Genomic DNA, 21,461 nt, shown 5'->3' on the forward strand with positions numbered 1-21,461 from the left:
CCTCCCTCCTGAGCTCATCTCAGATGGACCCATCCCGCTGGTTCTCCACACCTGCCCTCAAGCAGCTACCTCCCCAACCAGGAGCCAGTGGGCCCAGTCTGTGTGAAGTGTGGCTTCTATACACAGCAAATCCCATCTCCCCAACCAAGAGCCAGTAACCCCAGTTCAGGGCCACACCGCATGATAGACACTGTGTGTTCTGTGGGTTTTCAAGGGTTTTATACTAAGCAGTTAGGGCAGGACCACCGGTGTTCAAAGGCTTCACCTTGACCACCTGGCTGAACCCCACAACAGCCCTAAGAGGGAGGGTTCTCGTCACATTTGAGAAGACACAAAATCAGGTTTCCCAATTCCGTGAGAGGCACACCACCTGCCTCCTCACAACAGTTGACCAACACACGGCCTTCAAGCCTGATCAATTCTTTTCCCGTACGCCCAGCCCACGCCCTATGCTAGAAAACAAACGCCGGAAATGAGAACCACCCAAGTTTATCCAGGTTGCAGCTTTAGGTAAACTTAACTTTCTCCTGTGGAAAAAAAAAAAGAAGTGCTAAGAGGACACCAGATTAACGCCTTTACAACGCCCCCCCCCCACACACACACACAAACACACACACACACTTACACCAGGGAGCACCGCTGGTGTTCTTCGTGTTTGTTTTCTGCTCCTTACCAAGCTCCTACCCTGCTGGGCTGCCGGGCTGCCTAAGAAGCCACACTACACACAGACTAGGCCCACAGGTGAGTCGAACGGGAAGGCAGAGCCAGGAGGGGGGCCCATGACTCTCTTGAGAGATGGGAAAGACCCAGAAGCTGGTTCCTCTCTCTTACCTCCATCCCAAGCGCAGCTTCTATTCACAAGGCACCAAAGCCCCTTTTAACCAAGTCCAGCGCAAGACCAACAGTCGCTCACCCAGTAGAAAGGAGAACCTTCTGGCTCTCGATTTTATCCTCACCTGGGCACTGCACTTCTGACGGAAATCGGCGGGCTTAGCCATCTCACGTGGGCTCTGAGAGCCAATCGTGCCCAGCTCCACAGCAGTGGTATCACCTGGATGGCCCCACCCCCGCTGTTAATTAATCAGCTTCTCTCTGCCCGCAGGACTGCTACACGAGAATAAGGGGGAAGAGCATGCAGGTATTTTTGAAAAGGAAGCACGTTTAGTAGAAAAAAGTCATTTCCACCAGCAGCAGCAGGCCAGGAGGCCCCAGGGACCAGTGGTCCCAGTCCATCCTTCCCCAAGGGAGGTAGAAAGGAGAAGTCCTTGTCAGACATCTCACGGCCAGTGGAGAATCAACCCCAGATCTCATGGCTGCAGCCAGCGCTCCTCCAGCTGAACCAAACACGTGCAGGCCATGAGGAGGTGGGGCCGAATGAGAGCAAAGGAGCTCAGGCAGTAAGGTGGAGATCAGTAACTCTAAGCAGGTGGGTTTGAAGGAGGTGGCTCCTACCGCCTTGCCCTGCAGCTTCCTTCCTGAGGCCCCTGCCCCAGACCTCCCACGGGCACCAGTCCTCCCATCTGCCCCACAGTGGGGCACCAGCCAGCTCAGTGAGCAGGTGGGCAGCATTCCCTGAGTGAGCTGGCCCTTCAAGGGGATGAGTTCAGGGCGAGGTTATGTCCATCAGCTTTCAGGACAAATTCTCAGTTTATTAATTCTCCTCCCTGACGCAAAGAAAAGTAAATAAGCTTTTCTCAGGCAGCCTGGCACAGAGGCCTTCCCTATTCAAACACTGCAAGAATCGACAGGCTTGGAAGTATTGAGCTCCCAGGCTCTGCTTCCCAGGGGGCCTTCCTGGCCTCCTGCCCACAACGTCCCAGCCTGCTGAGACAAGGCTGGCCCCGCGCTTTGTAGTGGCAGGCCCAGGGTCGGGTGCTCCAGCCCAGGCATGGTCTGGACACAGCCTCAGAGATCCTGGGCTTCCAGAGACAGTTAACTAGAGATGGTCAGAAAGGGTCTGGCCAAAGCCACAGCATCACATCCTCTGTGAGGAAAGTGCTTTCTAAGGGTATTTATTTACTGCTGGCTTCCATTTAAATAGTGTTTTTAAAGGTTCAAAAGGAAGAAAAGAAATACTAACAAAATCAAAAGGAGCAGAGTAAGTTAATTAGCTAACCAAGGAGGACGCTGCAAGTGTTTCGAAGTCGTTGCTCGGGAACCTCTAGTCTGGTGGGCTGGAGACTCCTAGCATTTCATGGGCTTCCTATGGTTGATGCAGAGATTCCACACGTTGGTTTTTCACCTCTATTTTCTTTCCCATTTGCCTATTTCTGATTGGAAGGGAAAAAACAAAAACCACTGCCAGAGAGCTGAAGTCAAGCTGCAAGGACTACAAAAGTGGGAAACGCAGAGAGACCGTGAAGATCTGCCTTGACCTTGGCCCAGCTGTGTGTGCAAACCTAAGAGTGTGTCCCATGAGTTCTGAGTTGTCTGGGGTCACGTTAAGGGAGCCAGAATCAAAGTTCCACTAAAGGGAAGTGTCTTCTAGCCTCAACACTGCTGTCCCCTAGTGCTGAACAGAGCTGGGATATTCCTTGCAACGTGTTTTCATAGAGGAGCTTCTTCTTCCCTCACATTTGATTCTATCAGTTCACCTCCCAGGTGCCAAGGTTGCTGCTTCCTCCAACCCCTTTCACCAGTATTTCTCCAGAACTGTCCTTTGCAGCTCAAAGGCGCCTACAAAGGACTTTATCTTTGCTTTTCCCAGGTGTGGCCTCTGGCTCCCCCTGAAATACACCTCTGTCCTTTCCTATTTAAAGACTGTGGCTTTATTGACTGTGTATGCCAGCTCTAAATCTGTTTATCTCAAGTTCCCAGTGCAGTGCCAATACTCAAAACCGCCCATCTTTATTCTAAAGTATTCAGTTGACCATATGGGTGAGCAAGTCTCTCTTGCACCTCTCCAACAGCCCTACCTGGAGAGGAGGGAGTCCCTAGAATGGCCCACCTGGGGGCCTGCTGTCACTCTCTCTGGCCCCCATGTCCACACCTACTCTGTGTGACCCCAGGACCAGGGTGATGGTACAGATCTTCCTTGCTCTTCACAAGGCACGCCAGCCCACAGGCACTAAGCCTTGGGTCATCATTCCTGTATCAAGGACACGTGAAGCCTGGGGATCCTTTCTCCCAGCAAAACACACACACACACACACACACACACACACACAGAGAACTACACAGGCAACAGATAATACTGGAGCACACTTAATCCAAATATTTTCAGAAGCCCAGAGTTATAGTACAGTTATGTAATGCATGTGCTTACAATCACTTATTAATGATTATAAATTAGACCTGACAGAGTCTGGTAACTTGTGTAATCTGGGAGCAACAGCACCAGTAAACAATGCGGAGTGACATCAGCACTAACTATAACATGACGGGAAGCAGCCTTGACTTCTGCCAGTGCTCAGGTCACCAGAGCTGCTGACACAGCAGCTCTGAGGTGAGTGGATGGGAAGGTGTGAGTTGCGTCCCATCCCCGCTCATGGGTCCAACCTGAATTCTTTGCAGGGGGGATGGGGATGCCCAAGGCTTTAGAAATGCCTTTTCAACGCCCAGCACTCACTTCCCTCCTTCTCTGAAGCTCCAGGAAGGGTCACATACCCCCAGCTCAGAGGGTGTTGGGCAGGCCAGTGGCTTCTTCTCCTGGGCAGATGATGGATGAGCAAGAGGCACATAGCTTTGAGGGTTCCGGGCTTGGACACAGGCATCACTGAGTCCTCTCTACCTTTTATTCCTGGAAGGGATATCCCAGAAAAAGGCCCAAGACTCCTCTCTCCTCATCCAGTCCAGGGCCTGGGCCTGCTGCAGATGGTGGTACAGAGGAGCATAGCCCCTCCAACCCACTCTCTTGTCTCCCCTTCTTCCCACCTCATGGCAATAGCAAGACACAAGAAGCAAAGGAAACCTACCTTCAGGCTCCTCCACGCTACTGGCCGCAGTGGTCGGCGGCGCCACGGGGATCTCTTTGTGAGGCACAAGATGGAAGGAAGAGAAATCAAGGTTAGATGTTACCTTTGACTTTAGAAGGAATAAGCCCAACACAGGCCCGTCTCCACCGTACACCCCACCCCTCGCCCCACACTCCCCTAGACACAGCTCCAGAAGAGCAGAGCCAGAGAGGAGAGAGCCATTGTGGTGCCTGGACAAACTGCCTCTCTCTGGAAGTTGTCCCTCCACTGGCTGCAAAGGTTCCTGGCTGTGGAGGAGGAAAGGGAGTGAGGAGAAAGTCTCCAGGGAGAGTGGGCGGCAGGGATGGCTGACCTTGAGCCCTTTACCATGTATCACCAGCTCAGCTCCATCCCTGGGTCTCCCCAGCCCCTGCTCATCCTCTTGGAGCTGCCTGGTCCTGCTCACCCCTGACCTTGACTCTGGTGGGGAGGACACCATGGCAGGAGCTGGGAGGTGTCTTATACAGGCAGAGAGGTGTCTGCACTCTGCACCCCTAGACCAGGCTGCTCTAGACACACATCTTCCAAGCAAAAGCTCTTTCTTAGTGGGCAGAACAAATGGATGCTCCAAAGAACATGTAGCCTGACAGAAGCATGTGCTTTATTGCGATCATTCCCTTTCTGTCTAGAATAGCAATTCATTCTTGCTGCATCTGACCCTATGCTAGGAAAGGTAAGGGGGTTCAGCCAGCCTCCAAACCAAACGCAGGCATCAAAGATTCAGCTTCCTCTTTCTGAAAGAACCCAAACTAAGGGCCAAAAGTCTGAGGAACAGGGTCTCACCTCTGGTTTAAAGAGGGCCATGGGCTGCCACAAACCCTACTGACTCTAGCCATCATCTGAGTATGTGGGGTAAAAGCCTCCCTCCCACCCTAGACTCGAGGTCAGCCAGGACCTGAAGCTTGGATAGAGATGGGGTACACCGGAATGTCGCCCAGAAAAGCAAGCCTTTGCACCTTGAGTATGAAGGAGCAGAAGACCCAGTCCCAATTTGGAGGTAAATCTTGCTCTCCGGTTTTTTGGCACAACCCACAGGTGCCTCCTCAGAGCAGATCACTAAGAAGCTGACCTCCCACCCAGCCCTTCAGTCCTCATGAGCTACCTATCCCAGCAGGGCGTTCTGGAGGAACATCTGAACAGCCCAGACAAATGCTGCACATTCACAGACAGAGATGGACCAGTGGCCACGAGTCACACTGGCCACTCATTCCTATACCTCAGGTCTGGAACAGGGATGCTCACAGAGGGCTTCTGTCTGCCAGAGATATGACAGAACAGGGCACTGTCTGGGAGCCTGTAGCCTTGTGCCCTCAGGAAGGGGTATGGAAATTCCAAGATGGAGACCCCGGCCTTCAGGTTGTTGAATCTGAAGAGGTCCACATCCTTGGGGGCACTCATACCCAGCATCAGCCTGTCCTTCCCGAGGTACAGAGCTTGTCTGAAAGCAAGAATTCCCTTTCCCCAAAGTTTCTGTCTCTGCTTTTGAAATGTCAGTTCCACTTCCAGGTCTCTCCCTTTGGAGATTTAAAATGGTTTGAGCCTTTTCTGAGCAACATGACAGCTCCTGGCTCCCTTCCCCGCACCACCCCCACCAGGTTTTCATGACCTGAGATGGCAAAGCTGACTTCCTTCCATCTATCCAAATGTTCAAATTTTGGGGCTTTTTGGATGGAGAGCAAAGGTAGACTTTGGCAAGCTGTGAAACGTTGACAACAAGACACTGTCACGAAGACCTTGTCTGGGCACTAGCTCAGTTTCCTGAGTCTGGTGTGTTATCTGTGTAACTGGACCCCTGCAAACCTGATTTAGAAACTGGTCAGGATAGCTGCTGGAACCAATGTTGCTCAATCTTTCCAGAACAAAGGCCACACCCCACTCAGGTTGGTGAGGTATGGCATGTCCAAAACTCCCACCTTTGGGGGGGGGACTTCCCTGCCAGGTCTAGGGGATCCACAGGGGAGAAGGGGCACCAGCTTCTTGTTTGTGTCCCACATTCCACCCTGGCCCTGGTCAGGTGACTCTTACCTACCCAGGGGTAAGGGACACTGCAACCCTAGGGCACAGCCTGCCCAGTGAAGGGTTGGCTGGTAAGTATTTTTGAGCCTAAGGTCACATGGATCAACTATTCAACTCTGCTGTTACTCGCTTGCAACCATTCGATCCTGCCATTAAAACGCAAAAGCAGTCATAGGCTGCATGGAAGCAAGCAGGCATGGTTGTGTCCCCAGAAAACTTCATATACGCACCCTGAACTTTTCATTTTCGCAAGCTGTGAGATGTTGTCCTTTTGAATTTTGTTTAAAGTCATTTTTTAAAAGTAAAAAAATCATTAAGTGACACACACACAGGTGGTGGACCAAATCCCGGGTCAGACTACACCACCCCTGCTTGAGAGAAGCCAACTTCATCCCTGAGGGTTCCATCCTTCCTTCCTTCACTCTCCCCTCTGGGTCAGTTTGGGTCAGTCCTACACAAGAATCACCAGGGCAGGTGTCAGTGCTCAAGTTGGCTTCACTTCCAACCTGGGCTCATTCTCCACTCGGACACCTGTAAAATACTGCACTTCTGAGCAAAGCCCCTGGGTGATCCCCGCCATTGCATTCACTCTTTCCCAAGCTCCTGCCACTGAGGTTGGCTGGAGAGGGCCCCTAAGTCCCCAGAGGGGCTGTCCTTCATAATGGCCACAGTGTCACGCATGGAGGAGAGTCCTACCCAGCTTCTCTCAAAGGCCTTCTGTTCTAACTCTGCCCAGGGCGGAGGAATACCAGAATCCCCATAGCAGAACAAGGATGGCCCTGGGGACACAGCCACTCCAGGCCCACGATCAAGGTAGAATATGAGAATATGTGACATGGCCGAGAGGGGCTTCCTCCCCACAGGAGCACAAGACTCTGTCAGGACAGAGCAGTAGGCTGGCTCTGCGGTGCCACCAGCAGCTTCTGCAGGAAGCTGCACGTGGTTGTCATGGGACCGAGCACTGAATGTGGAGAGCCTTCGGATGAACACTAGACCCACTGGTATCAGTGCCCAGCATGGGGTTTTCTTCCCCTGCACCCGCATCCGGGGTGCGGATGAGAGTGCCTGCACGTACTTATGCAGGGGGCGATGGGCGAGCGGCTCTGCTGGTAGCCCTTAGCGCAGCGGTTGCAGGTGATGCCCGTCACGCCGTCCTTGCAGGGACACTGGCCGGTGGTCTGGTTGCAGGTTTTGCCAGCAGCGCCCACGGGATGGCAATCGCAGGCTGTGGACAACAAACAACAGGAGTGTCAGAGGGTGAGGAGCGGCAGTGTGCACCTCCCCCAGGGTCCCGCCACACCCAGCGACCCCACCCAAGAGAAAGGGCAGGGTGACAAGACAGGCCCACTGAGCCCGCACACATTCCAGAGGTTCCGACAGCTGGCCCCCCCGCCAACCCAGAAATGGAGAAAAAAAAGCAGAAGGGGCCAGCTTGGAAGGACTATTCTGTTCAGGAAAGTGAAGCTGGGGAACCTTTCCAGTCCTGAGAGGAGTATGCTTTCAGGAACGCACAGCTCAAGGCTGATCGTGGAGGAGGGAGAGTGTGGAGGGCATCTGCTCGCCGCAGGAGCCTGCTCCTGGAACCAGCACCCTGCCGGCCCTCTGAGTGGGAGAGGGAGTGGGCCTGGCGGAGCCTGGGGTTTGTCCAATCAGAGGAGTCACCTTACTGCTGCCCTCCTACCTCATCAACGGTGCTGTGCCCAGACACCCTGAGGTCCAGGACTTGGGCTTCTGAGTCACAAACCCCACAAACTGTAGCACTAGGAAGAGCCACAGCTGTCATCTGGACAACATGAGGAAATGTGCAAAGACTGGACAGGTTAAGGGAACCCCTGGGTGTGGCATAAAGGAAATAGCCAGCTGGGAGGTGTAGCACGGTCCTGGTCTCAGGTCAGATGCTCTTGTAGGGAACAGAGGCCCCACACCCCTAACTCATGGTGGGTGGCAGGCTGGGTTGCTCTGACATCATAACATATCCCAAAGTCCAAGGACCCAGTCCCAGTGACAGAGCAGCCCGAGGACTTTGGAAGGACGCCCTCATTATTATGAAATGAATGTTTGTGTGCACGCACCCCACCCCCTACCCTCTCCCCAATTCATATGTTGAAGCCCTACCCCCCAAAGTGATGTATTTGGAGGTGGGGCCTTCCAAAGGTAATTAGCTTAGACAGTCACAGGTAGGACCATCACAATGGGATTAGCACCCAGGTGAGGAGGCCGGGAGAGCCTGCCCTCCCTCCAAGAGTGAACACCCCGGACAAAGGCCATGCCAGCACACAGCAGCAGCGCTGTCCACTGGTCAGGAAGAGTCCTCACTAAGTACCACATCTGCCCGCACCTGGACCTTGGACTTCTCGGCCTCCAGAACTGTGAGAAATAAATACCTGTTGTTGAACCTGGCAGTCGACTCTGTTGCTACGGCAACCCCAGGGCCTGAGGACACCCCCCTCCCCTAACACACGATGCCTGGCAGAAGCTGCTCCGCCAGCAGATACCCGGCCCTTCCCTGCGCCCTGCTTTCCCTGCTGTGCCAGGCGGTGGACTCAGGGGGTGAGGAGGAGGGAAGACTGGGTGAAGGAGGCCAGCGGTCCTGCTCTCTTCAAGTTGCCGCTCCTCTCCCAGGGAGGCCCGGAGAGGATGGGGAGTTGTCCGCAGGAAGGCACAGGGCCATTTCAGTCAGTGCCCAGGGCTGCGTGTGTCTCCACTCCAAGTGGGAAACAAACATGCAAGAAGCTGAGGGTAGACTTCCTAAAAGAGCTAAACTAGAGCTTCCCCAGTTAGCAATGTTCAGCCTGGGGGTTGGGGGGCACAAGTCTAGTAAAAGCATGGCTTCTCCCAGACAGTCTGGGCAAAGGAGTGGCTAGATGGGAGAGCTGGGACGGAGGGAGAGAGGAGGGGAAAATAGAAAGGAGAGGGATGTAAGAGATTGTGGGCGTTGTGTCTGGACATGTGAGAGTGCCAGGAAGCTGGGGAGTGGGGTCCTGATGTGGGTGCTCTGGCAGGTCAGAGAGGATGGGGCGCTGGCCCTGGGAGCCAAGCAGGCTGCCTGGAGGTACCCGTGGGTTCCTCATACTGTGGAGTCCGAGGAGGGGAAGTGGAACTGTCCCAGTCTTGCCCCTCCAGGTAGAATTTGTCTTCTTAAATATACCCTAAATTCAAGGTCATTCTTTTTTTTTTTAAACTCAGTAGCGAGACCCAGCCTTGCATGCCTGCGGCCCAAACTGTAAATGCTGGTGGTGAGGAGGTGTGGGTGGAGAAGACCTCTGACCTTTCCCTGCAGCTTCCTAAATCCCTGCCTGTGCTGGGGAAGGTGGCACCTTTGAGAGAGCAGAGGGCCACCACACCGCACCTTGCTGTCCCCAGCCCCTGACATAGGCCTGGGCACCAGGGGTAAGTGGGCTCCCCAGACCTAGGCCGTGACCTCCCCTGGCCTGCTTTGCAAGCCTGCTGCTGCGATTCGTGCCAAGATGTCCTCGCCTCAGTGCAAACAGAACACAGCTGTGTGCCAGAAACTTCGGGATCCTTGGACTCAACTGGGGGGAGGTCACCAAAGGCTGCTGGGTCACTGAAAGGTCAGTGCCAAGTCGTCATGGTACCACTGGTGGCCCGGGTCCTCTTCACCGAGTCAGAGGCCAGCGGAGCGGGGAACTGCTGCACATTGTCTCTGGTAGTGGGTGACCTCGTGGCCGCCAGGCCGGCGTGCTGCCAGAGGAGCCAGGGGCCGACTGAGGCCACGGGAGCTGAGTTATCGTGGGGGTGGCAGGCAGTGTGTCTGCTCTGGGGCACCGGCACCTCTCCACCCTAGGGTTCAACAAAGGGGGTGCGGTGATGCTTGCTTTCCAAATATTTTCCACAAGGTTCTGCAAAGATCTGACCCCGTTTGCCCCTTAGCCTGGTCTTACAGAGGTGCGTGGGATGACTGTGCTTCCATGCAAGTCACTGCTCTGGGGGAGAAGCCATCAGAGTCCCACAGATGTGGGCAACAGGGCTGAGGGCAGCGGCTCCAAGGGCTACCTAGGTCACCCATGGATTTTAGGGGAAATCCTTACTTTGAGCCATTTTCCTTGGAGTCAAGAATGAGTGCTAGTCTGGGTCTCCCTGGTGGCAAAGGGGTTGAAGTCTCTGTGCTATCAGGCTGTCACCAGCCACGGTGGCATGTGTTGGGTCCCAGGTCAGGGCGGTGACCCACATGGCACAGCAGACCTCTCCTGTCTCACCTGCTGCTCCCCTCCACAGTGTATTTTGGTGGATCTACCTGTTCTGCTCCCCACTCTGTCTCTGGTGAATCCCCTCTCTCTCTCTCTCTCTCTCTCTCTTACACACACACACACACACACACACACACATTCCTCTGGCCTGCATCCCAGTTCTTGTATGCATACATAAAATAAAATAAATCTTTTTTAAAAGGGAAGAAGAATGGGTGCAAATGTCTTCAGAATGTGTTTGGTCTCACTCAACAAAAAACCCACCCAGTCTCGCACTCAGTGCGTAAGCACATATTTCTCCTTGCAGAACAGGGAGGGGGCAGTCCAGGATGGGGTGGTCCCCTGTGATGCTCTCAGAGGTCAGGCCCTGCCCATGCCAAAGGGCCTCCCGTCACTTGCTCACCTGTCCACCACCTCCGCCTCTGTGTTGTCCCGACATTTGTTCACAGGCTGGAGTGTGGGCCAGGATGGAGACTGCATGAGTGTGGTGCACTAAGTTGTCACAGTGTCGGGGTGGTGCTGTGCTGAAGGGATGTTCCACATCTGGGGATGGTCCCACCATCCCGCCCATGGGTAAGCACGGCCCACATAGACCCTGTGCAAAGTGTGAGCATCAAAGTATGGGGAGGGTTTTCAGAAGGCAGCAGCCCAGAATGGGTTTCTTTGCAGCTACATGGGAATCTGGCTCCCAGAGTCAAAGGAAGGGGATTTCTGAGCCGACTAACCAGGAAGCTCTGGGTCCTGACCCTTGGGAAGAAAACCCCAAGGAGAGACTGCAGTATCCCCTCAACCCTGCTATGAGCCCAGACATGCACACAGATTCCTACAGACAGACACACATAGGCCAACAAAGACTCACACATGTAAGGACACACAGGCAAGCTCCTGTGTGTACACACACACACATTCAGACCCACAGAAACACATCCACACACACACGAACGCAGAATCCTACAAACTCACACGGACCAAGACACAGCGACTCGAATTCGCAGAGCAGAGGGGTCAGGCTGAGCTGGGGAGAATGTGGGCTGAGGTAACCGGAGGTGTTTTGTTTTGCAGGGGTCTGGTGAGGGGATAAAGACAGAGCCTCCCAGACTCTGGGAATGGGGCCGGGTCAGGATATCTTCCGCACAGGAAGCCCGTTTGGTGACTCTGGAAGCTTCCCTGGAAATCAGCGCTTTTTCCAGAGGTTACCCGTTTGCATGGAGCAGGCAGCACTGGTCATGGGAAACAATCTATCCCAGGGCTTTTCCATCAAGGAAGAGTGAGCCCAGCCAGCAGCTCAGGGCCCTGAGAAGGTGGCAGGATTAGAGTTCTCACAGTCCCGGCAAGCTGGCAGCCTCTTGGGGGAGAGCGGAGCACAGGCGGTCCTTGCTCTTGCAGTGGGTCGTCCCAGGGACAGGGGGCTCAGACACACCAAGATTCGATGGGGACACCCTGTCTGGGCACATCCCAACAGTCATGGTGTGACCCTTGCTTAGTGTCTCATTCTCAGGTGACTATCTGTAAGGACAGAGGTCTACACTCCCCTCCCACTAAAGTTGCTTCCAACATAACAATATGAAGCTTGGTTTCCTAAAGGTTCCAGGGCGGCAGCCACTATCAACTCATTGCTGCAGCATTTTGGTAAGGAGGGCAGTGCAGTGTGCTCCTTTTCTGTGGACAACCCCCTACTCCTCCTCCTGACAACCACACGTCTGGTCTCTGTCCCTCTAGTTGGGCCTTTTGAGAGCCTCATCCTGGTTGGAGAGCATACAGGGGACTGTATCATTTGACTGGCCTCCTTCACTTAGTCAAATGTATGTGAGGTGCCTCCATGTTGCTGAGTGGATCCATATAGCTCATCTCCTTTTCATGGCCAAGTAGTATTCCATAGCACAGCTGGCATCACTGCTTGCTAATCCTTTCACCCACTGAAGTACATTTGCATTATTTTCGGCTCTCAGCAGTTATTTGGGATACCACTGTAAACATCCATGTGTGGATTTCTGTGTGAACACGGGTTCCATTTCTCCAGAATAGATAGATCTCTAGGACTGGACTAGCTGGGTATTATGGCAGGTGTATGCTTAGAAACTGCCAACTGTTTCCAGAGTGCCTGCCCCACTCTGGATTCCCACCAGCAGAGGATGAGTGTTCCAGCTGTTACACGTGCTGGCTAATTCCTGGAATGGGGGGGGGGGGAAGCTTTCTCTTTTCTACATTCTAAAAGGTACATAATAGAATCTCACTCTGGTTTTAACCTGTGTTCCCCTTATAATGAATGATGATTTATGCATTTATTTGTCATCTGTATCATCTTTGGTAAGTACTTGTTTGTATTAGACCCATTTCAAATGGAATGGCTTGGTTGTCCTTGTCAAGTTTGAGAGTTCTTTACATATTCTGGGAAGGAGCCTTTTGATGGCATATTATGAGTCTTTTTTCCCGACAGTGGCGTATCTTATAGACGGAGCTTCTTAGAAGGCAAACCAGGCACATCCTCATGCGACTCCTCTCAAGGGCCAACGCTGCCCCCACCCCTGCTCCTGGCTGGCCCAGGACTCACTGGTTCCTCTGCTTCCAGATCCAGGGACTGCTGTCATGGCTGTGTGCTCCTCACAATCCTGCCTCACCACAAACAGCTGTCGTCAGAGGATCGCCCGCTCTGGGGTAGAGCCCGGCACCCAGGCACGCTGTTTTTAGGCTGTTTTTCCACTCTGCTGCTGTAACTCACCACAGCTTTACTTCTCTTGAGTTTCAATATTCTTCTTTGTTTATCATCAATCTCCCAGCTGAAGCAAGCTGCAAGGGCACATACATGTGCCTTGGTCCCCACCTTGACCCCAACTCCAAAGGCCACAAGTGTTCAATAAGTATCAATGCTGAATCAATGAAGAACTCGAGGCAAATCTGTTTCCCTTTCTATGGGACGAGCCCATTTCATTTACCCTGTGAATCTGGAGGACAGAGAGAGGCAAACAAGAGAAATAATCCCCTTACATCCTAGATCATCTGCACCCTAGACGGAGGAACTCTCCCCATGCTCAAATTCTCCATGCTAACAAGGGAATGAGGACCCTCAAATCAGCAGATAATCCACAAACTTCACCTCAGCTGTCTGTGTCAACCTTCTCCCAGCTATGCTTTCCTTTCTCCCAGCAGTTGCTAATGAGGCACAAAAGAATAAATGTTTCAAGTTGCAGGAACAAAAGAATAAATGTTTCAAGTTGCACGAACTCTCCTTTCCCTTGCCACTTTCCCATCAAGGTGCAGACAGCAGGAAGTGGAAGAGGAGGGAAGCCGGCTAATCCCAAACTGAGTTATTGACCCTCTGTGATTTAGTTCACTATAGTCTTCCTGCATCTAATTTACAGCTGCGGGAAAGCCACAGGCCCTACAGATGGCTCCCAGAGTGTGTGAGCATGCACACGCAAGCCACATGAGTGTGCAGAGAGCATGTCTGCGCACACAGGCTGAGCGGGCAGGCAGAGGCTACCCAATTTAGGGGGGCGGCGCTGGAGCGCTGGGTCCTATGCAGAACAGTGGAGAGGCACAGAGAGTCTCCCGTCCGACTCCCAGGCTAGTCAGGGCCCCTCAGGTGCCACTGTGCCTGTCCCTGTGGCACTTTCACGATCACACTGGGCACACACAGCCCATCCCTATCTCCACGCAGGAACTCAAGCAGCTGCTGGACACTCATCTCTTCCATCGCCTCGTTTGTCAGCTTTACTCCTGAAGCGTGTAAATCCTTTATCATGAGTGTGCAATGGCATTAGGGCAAACTGCCAGGATCCTGCCCAGTTTTATGGAAATTGGCCTTGAAGTCCACACCAGAGCTGGGTCCTTCATTTGCATGAGAGGGCCCTGGACACTACTGCTTTCTTGAGCAAACTACCGTGGTCAGACAGCCCAGGACACTGTGAGCATGCTGGCAATGGCAGGACTCTGGTTTTTCTATTTTCCTCTCCTCCTCCAAATAATCACAACAGCTCACCTCAGGGGACTCCTCCACATCACCTCACTTGATCTACACCATAATTCTAGAAGGGAGGAGGGACTATCAGTATCCCCATTTGCAGATGAGAAAGCTGAGGCACTAGAGAACAAATACTCTTGCCAGAGGGGGATCTTGAAGACTGTTGTAAGAAACTCCCAGTTCCAAGCTTTTTTAAAAGCTATGCACACCCAGCCTGTTGCCTGGGGTCCACCCACTGCTCTCCCTGTGGCAAAAGCTAGTTCCCAAGTAAAATGATCTCCATGAACTGGGGATAGGAAAGTCTTTCTGCACAAGACCAGGGGCACCTGGGGATCCTTTGGAGGACACATGAGGCTGACAACAGGCTTCAAAGAGGAGCGAGGACTGACATCCAGGGCAGTGAAAATCTGCCCAGGGTGATGAGCTGAAGGGCTGGGTCCAGGGCACTGTGAGCAATATGGGGTCTGTCTCCACGTGTAAAGACCTAGAACAAAACCACATCCACCTAACTTCCCTGTCCTGTCAGTTTTTCCCAGTTCCTAGGTGACAAACCTCACTGGCACAAGACATTTCCAGTTGTATTAGGGACCCGTGAAATTGTGACTATTTGAAAGGCATGCAGAATGTGGAATGTCAAAGCTGGACGGCACTCAGAGACCATAAATCTGAAGACAATTTCAGAGGAGACTAGGGTCCAGGGGGTCATGTGACTTGCCTGCTGCTCTGCAGATTTTGAACCTGAAGCCAAATACTGAACTCTAGACTTCTGACCCCCACATTCCCCGGAGGGATGGGGTATCCCAGCAGGGACCGCAGTTGGAGCTGAGGTCTCCCACAGAGGGTTTTCTCTCCCCTACTCTCTCTTTCTCCCCACAGTGCTGGCCTTCACCTCACCCTACTGGCCATTGGCTGGGCTGTGGTCTGTCCTCCGAGCTGGGAGTTGCTCCAGCAAGTGAGTGCTTCCCTGCCTAAAATGACCGGCCTTTTAACTTGGATCCCCCAGAAGACCGGAAATGGAAATGTGCCAAGGGACCCACAAAATGAAAGGGCACTCCTGAGACTCTTAGAGGTTGCACAGGAGGGACCACACAGGAATCAGGAAGGGAACTGCTGACTCTGGGGCACCAGCCTGCATTCACTAAGCTCCCAGCCTCGTGTGGCAAGATTTGAAATTTTAAAAAAATTGAAACATATCTGCTCTGCCACATTTTCATCAAAAGAATCAAAAAATTTAAGTTCACTGATAAGTTTCTTGACTTAAAAGAATAAATCCTGGGCCCTGATCCTGCAACATGCCTTCCTCAACACCACCAGAAGCAGTTCACAGACCTCATTTCTTACTCTCCACTGTGTTCCCAGTGCTGGTGCACATCAGACTCCCAGTGCTGAGACCTCGTTAATTAAACCAGAATCTCTGGAGGTACAACCCAGGCCTCCAGACTTAAAACTCTGGGTGACTCCAAAATGCAGCCCAAAGTGGGAATTTCGACACAAGTTACACAAATGTATTGAAAATGCTGTGAAGTCCAGGTGGAGAATCAAGCATGAGGAAGGCACAGAGAGCCACACACAGTGCAAGGGCTGGTGGAGTGTGGGCGCTCACTTCCTCCCCAACCCTTGGCAAAGCCACTGGAAGAAACTAGAGTGTGCAGCCTCTGTGGAAAATAGTATGGAGAGCCCTCAAGAAATTAAAGATAGACATTCCATACAATGCACTTATCCCAATCCCGAGTGTTTACCCACAGAATACAGAACACTGACTCAGAGACATACTGCACCCCAGGTCTATCACAGCATTATTCACAATACCAAAGAGTTGGAAACCACCTAAGTGCTTGTTAACTGACAAAAGAAGAAAGATGGTGTGATAAACACAGGCAGTGAAATACTATTTAGCTATACCAAAAAAAAAAAAAAAAATCCAGCCATTTGCAACAAGAATGGGCTCAGAGGGTGTTATGCTTAGTGAAATAAGTCAGATAAAGAAAGACACTGAATGATTTCTCTCATGTGGGAGACAAAGAAACATAACGAATGAGAAAAAAAAAAAAACTCTTAGACTCTAAGGACAAAATCAGTTACCAGAGGGAAGGAGGAAGGGATGAACAAACAGGGTAAAAGGGGGTGATTGTTTGGCGAAAGATGGAAACTAGACTTTCCGTGGTGAGCACAGAGTGGTGTGTACAGATGTGCAATTATAATGCTGTACACCTGAAACCTGTGTGAAGTTATAAACCAACGTTCCCTCAATAAAAATTTTACTAAAAAAAATGCAAGGGGTGGCTGAGAGCCGTTAAGTTAGCGCTGTCAAAGACAGCGAGGACCATCACACTTCTGGCCCTCGACGGCCTGCATCTTCTCAGCACAGGGCACCTTCTGAGCGATCTTCATTCAGCCACACGGACTGCAGATGCGAAGGGGGCAGGGCGACAAGGAAAAGAAACAGGCTGCTCAGCCAGCCGGAACGCAAGCCCTTTGTGCAGGGATGCTGGATGTGGTGGATAATTTCTTAATTCTCATCGCGATTCGGTTCACGGAGACTTCTGGAATGTCTTTATCCATCACAGATGGTTTGGGAAGATGATAAATTAATATTGTTTAAATGGAGGCATGGCTGAAAGGGTTAAATGGCAACGTCTTCTTTGCCAGTTCTAAAGAGAAAGCGCCCCCAAGTCCATAAAGAAGACAAATGGTAAACAAAACCTCCTATCTTTTGACAGATTCCAGGATGAGTATCATTCACAAACTATTCTATGGAGAAAAGGGAGAAATTCATCTCATCGGACTTTGTATAGGACAACGGCCCATGCCATAATGAGGCCTTCCCAGTGCTGTGAAATTGCACTGAATAGCCAGAGTGCAGCCGCCTGTTCCCTGGGCATGTTTATTACAGTCCTTTGTATGCGCCAGTCCTGCCAACCCCAGTTTGGTTCTAAACTAGGGGAGGGGAGAAAGAACCCGACAAATTTGTTGCCGTGAAACTTCCCAAATGGGAGACGGCGTAACAACGCTTGGAATCCAATGCCCTCACTTGAAGCTGTTCTTGTCTGGGTCCACCCCTGCTCTAAAGTGAACAAGGCCCAGAGTCAGCCAATCATCAGCAGTGTATGGGTGGCCCTGGCCCCCACCCCTGCCCAGGCCCTCCCAGGCCCTGGGAAGTCAGGGGGGTAAAGAGAGCACTGATGGCCATTTCTAAGCACCCTCAAGTCAACTGCCAATTTGGGAGTCAAGCCAAGGAGAACTGCTGGTTGTCCCAGTTCCCCTGTGAAATAGACCTGAAGTGTGTTTCACATTTTCAGGGAAAGAAGCCTTTACCTGAGAGCCTTCGATGATGGGGCTCCCTGGGGTCGCTCCCAAGAGGAGTGGGGGTTCCATAGCTACAAGACTTTTGAAAGCCTTGCAGAGCAATCCATCAGAGACCAACCGCTGGGGAGCCCGAGTACTTCCATCAGAGGAAACACTGCTTTTATATATCTGCCCCTCCAGGACAGCACACTCCATGTGGAGACCTCTCTGAAGATCTCCAGGGTACAGTCTGAATGAACCTCTACATCTTCCTTCCCTTCCCCCTATCAATGGGCGGAAAATGTCTTGAGGAAGTTACTATAGATGTGCAGTTCCCACACTCACTAAGAGTGTCACACCAGCAAAACCTGAGGGAAAAGATCTGGAGTGCACTTCTTGCTCACCAGCCAGAGATCCTTTAAGGCAGTGTCTTTCCATCGGTCATGAAGCAGGGCTCTTCTACAATGTTTTTTTCCCCACCAATCAGGTTGCAGGATCCTTGAAGCACTGTCTTTCCTCACCAATCAGGAGACACTAAGGTTCCCACTCTTTCCTGCCAAATCTTCTCAGCAGGATAAGTGTCTATCCTGAGTAACTAGCCCAACCTTACATTCCCCCTTTTCTGGGGGTTCTCTCAGTGGGAGCAGTGGTTCTTCCAGGCTGAGACAGAAGACACAGCCACCTAAGCTGCCCACAGCATTGGACCTAACAAGACAGGAGCAAAAGCTCATGTACCTGCATCAGCCCCTCCTAGAAACCAGCAAAGGAAGCCAGGTGTCTTTGCAGAGTGGCAAGGAACTGCAGAACTAGCTATAGGATTCCGGAAGTCTGTTGCTTCCTTGCACCCCACACTCTGAGCAGAGAGGCCAACTGACCCTCCCCACAACAACAGAGGAACAGGTGAGAGGCAAACAGCAAGACAGGGTCCTGCCCCTGCTGGTCTTCCCAAGACAACAGAAACTGGCCCAACGGGAAATAACCAGTGCCCCTTGACTGAGCCCAGAACTTCGCACACGTGGGCACAGGGCTGCCCCCCTAAGTGGCCTATGCTGGTTAAAATTTCTTGGCCAAATTCCCAAGAAATCGATGTACAACCAGTTGTTTACAACACCCTGGTTTCATTTCTTCTGTAAATACTTGGGCACAGGTGAAGGAGCTGGCAGCCTTCCAACTGCCTTCTCTGAAAACCCACAGCGCTCTCTCCCTGGCCACGCCTGCTCACACCTCCTGCCACTATGAATGTGCCTCCACCACCTTCTCATTCTCTGATCAAAATCTCCTGGAGTCCCACCACGATGCACTGGGTTTTGATGTGGAAACAGCGCTGCTATCTTACGCTTAAATTTCTCTTGGCAACCACCAGAGGCAGCCTTAAGTCCACAGATCTGGAAGAAAAGCCTGCCTGTGTCTTGGGAGCTACCCTACGCGTTCCCATTGATCTGGAATATGAAGGGATTTCTCCTGGAGGAGACACACCGGGAACCTGGATTTTGAAAGAAAAGTGTCTGCACGAACAGGGCTTCAAGGGTCTAGTGATCCCAAGCGCACGCGCTTGATTGAAGCTCTACTATTGCTGCTTTGGAATTCCTAGCCATTCCTGAACTAGGAGACCCACTTTGCACTGGGGCCCACAAATTATGTAATCAGCCCTGTACACAAGTGCCCAACATCTGGTGGATTTCCTGTTAAGAAGATGATGTTTGGCCTCATCATGGCCACAGCAGTGTTTCTCTAACGCAGCTCATCATCTGGGCTTAAGTTTGCCCTGGCCGGGTGTCTCCTGCGGAAGGTCTCTGCCAGGGCCCCATCCGTGCTGGACTGTGGCCCCAGAGCCCTCCGAGAGAGCTTCTTAGGAAGCTATGCTCACAAGTCTGGGCTCTGAGTCCCTAATTTTGGACCAGGGAAGACCTGCTTCCTGGGCTTCCTAACAGCAAATGTGGTGGTTGGGGGGGGGGAGGGGTGTTCCTACTTCTCCCTTTCAGTGTCACTAAATTCCCTGGCATTTCATCAGATTCCCTGAGTTATTTGAGTCATTTGATCATTGCTTCATTTTTGTTACTGGGAAAAAAACAAACAGCAGAAAGTTAAAGCATTAGTGCTTGCTTCAGTGACCCAAAATAGTCTCCCATCTACCTCTAATTTTTTTTTTTGTCCTGAGAAGTAAAGCTATTTGCAGGTGGATTAAATGTTCCTTCTGAGCCCCTGAAGCTGCCGATCTTACCTGAACTGTGTGCATCTGTGTGAGTGTTGGGGGGCAGGAGTGGGGGTAGGGAGGGGGCGTACACATTCAAAGAAATGCGTCCGCAGAGTTTTGGTGAAAGAGAGTCCTTTGTGCAGAGGGTAAGCCTGGCGCACATGCCCCCTCCCCCCCCCCCCCGTGGTATGCGGCACACCTGTGCGGAGGAGCGCCGCCGGAGGGGGTGGGGGCGCGGGCTCAGGGCCCTGCACCCTCGCAGGGATCACACCTTCTCTTTTCTTCTCCTTGTAGTCCTGTTTCCATTGCCCCTTTGTTTCGGCTTACACCTCCAAATACCAGGGAGGTCGTGCGAGCGTGCATGCGTGCATGTGAGAGAGAGAAAGAGGAAGAGAGAGAGATTACCTCGGTCTAGGCTCATTTGTATGGGACTACAAAGCAATGGGAAAGAGGCTGGACGGCTGGAGGGCAGTGTTCCCGGCCCCACCCCCACTGCCTACCTTTGCAGGCCTTCCGGTGGGTGATGGGTTTGCCCAGGTCGCGGTAGTAGCCCTCCTTACAGTAGTGACAGTGGCGGCCCGCGGTGTTATGGCGGCAGTTGAGGCACACGCCTCCGCTCTTGCGCCCCGACAGCTTGTAGAGCTCCATGTTGAAGCGGCAGCGCCGCGCGTGAAGGTTGCAGTTACAGGCTGCGGAGGAAGAAAGGGGATGTCAGCGCTCAGCGGGGCGCGCACCAGCACATCGGGCTCTCGCGCCCACCTCCCCACGACAGTGACCACCGTTTCAGGCCAGGTAATGTTCTCCAGGACCTGGAAGGTGGTCTCGCTCTCCGCTGCACGGATACACCCAAGGGGCCTCGTGGATTCTCAGCCGCACGAAGCACAAACGATGCCCCCTGTGACCGTTGTCTGTACTGTAGGCCACGGAATAGTAAAATATTTAAACAGAATGGCTAGGGGAGGTTGTGGATCTACCAGTTTTAATTAGGGAGCCACATTACGCAGAAAGACTGTCGCAGCCTGCTGTGAGAGCGCCTATTTCGACACACCCTTGAGAAGAATAACACAATGCCTTCAGTATCAGCATTCTTTTTTGGAGAAAAAAAATCTTTTGCAACTTCTGGGAAACGCGCACATGACTTTAATTTCTGCGCCTTGGATTACCAGTGCGGTTGGTCAATTTCTCCATGTGTTTGTTTTTCTATTTATATTTCGGTTTTGTGCATTGCCTGTTCATGCCATTTGCCCAGTTTTCAAATAAAGTGATTTGGGTTTTGTTTTTTTTCGACCATATCTACAGCCCTCACATACAATGGATTAAAAACTTTGTCTTTTTCTACCATACGTGCTATACATTTTTTTTTTTTACCAGTTTCTTATTCACATGTTACTTTTTGTGTTTAAAAAATTTACTCTGGGCCCTCCCTGGTGGCACAACCGGTTAAAGCACAGCACTGAGAAGCTAAAGCCTCTTCAGCACAAGTTCCATCCCTGCCCTGAGGTGATCCACATGGCTAGGCAGACCTCTCCTGGCCCGCCCACTGCTCCCCTCAGCAGTGTGCCTAGTCAACCAGCCTGTTTTGCCCCCCACAGTCTCTGGTGAATCCTCTCACCATCCCTGCACCTCTGGCCTATACCCCAGATCTGTATGCATAAGTAAATAAATCTTAAAAAAAAAAAAAGTTTCATTTCTCCCCCTGTTAATTATAAGCTTCGTTAAATATTCTTCCGAGAGTCACGCTTCGAGCCATACACCTATCAGTCACTCAGTTAACAAGTAGAGTTGAGGGCTTTAGAGAGGCAATGTGAGGAATCCAAAAGAAAAGATTCAACTCAAACCTCAAG

The 21,461-nt window shown here is 52.0% G+C and overlaps 1 protein-coding gene across 1 annotated transcript in view; it reads right to left on the bottom strand.

Annotated features, from left to right (window-relative positions):
• NTN1 (netrin 1) overlaps positions 1 to 21,461 on the bottom strand; it is a 161,444-nt gene that overhangs the window by 43,203 nt on the left and 96,780 nt on the right. Inside the window, exons 2-4 of the mRNA XM_004684597.1 lie at positions 20,118 to 20,306; positions 7,045 to 7,194; positions 3,915 to 3,968 (exon numbers count right to left, since the gene is read on the bottom strand). Coding sequence (XP_004684654.1) covers positions 3,915 to 3,968; positions 7,045 to 7,194; positions 20,118 to 20,306 — 393 coding nt within the window. The remainder of the gene's footprint in view (positions 1 to 3,914; positions 3,969 to 7,044; positions 7,195 to 20,117; positions 20,307 to 21,461) is intronic.

This window comes from Condylura cristata, unplaced genomic scaffold (genome assembly GCF_000260355.1).
Source record: "Condylura cristata isolate star-nosed mole 26May11 unplaced genomic scaffold, ConCri1.0 scaffold00017, whole genome shotgun sequence".
Taxonomy (NCBI): Eukaryota; Metazoa; Chordata; class Mammalia; order Eulipotyphla; family Talpidae; genus Condylura; species Condylura cristata.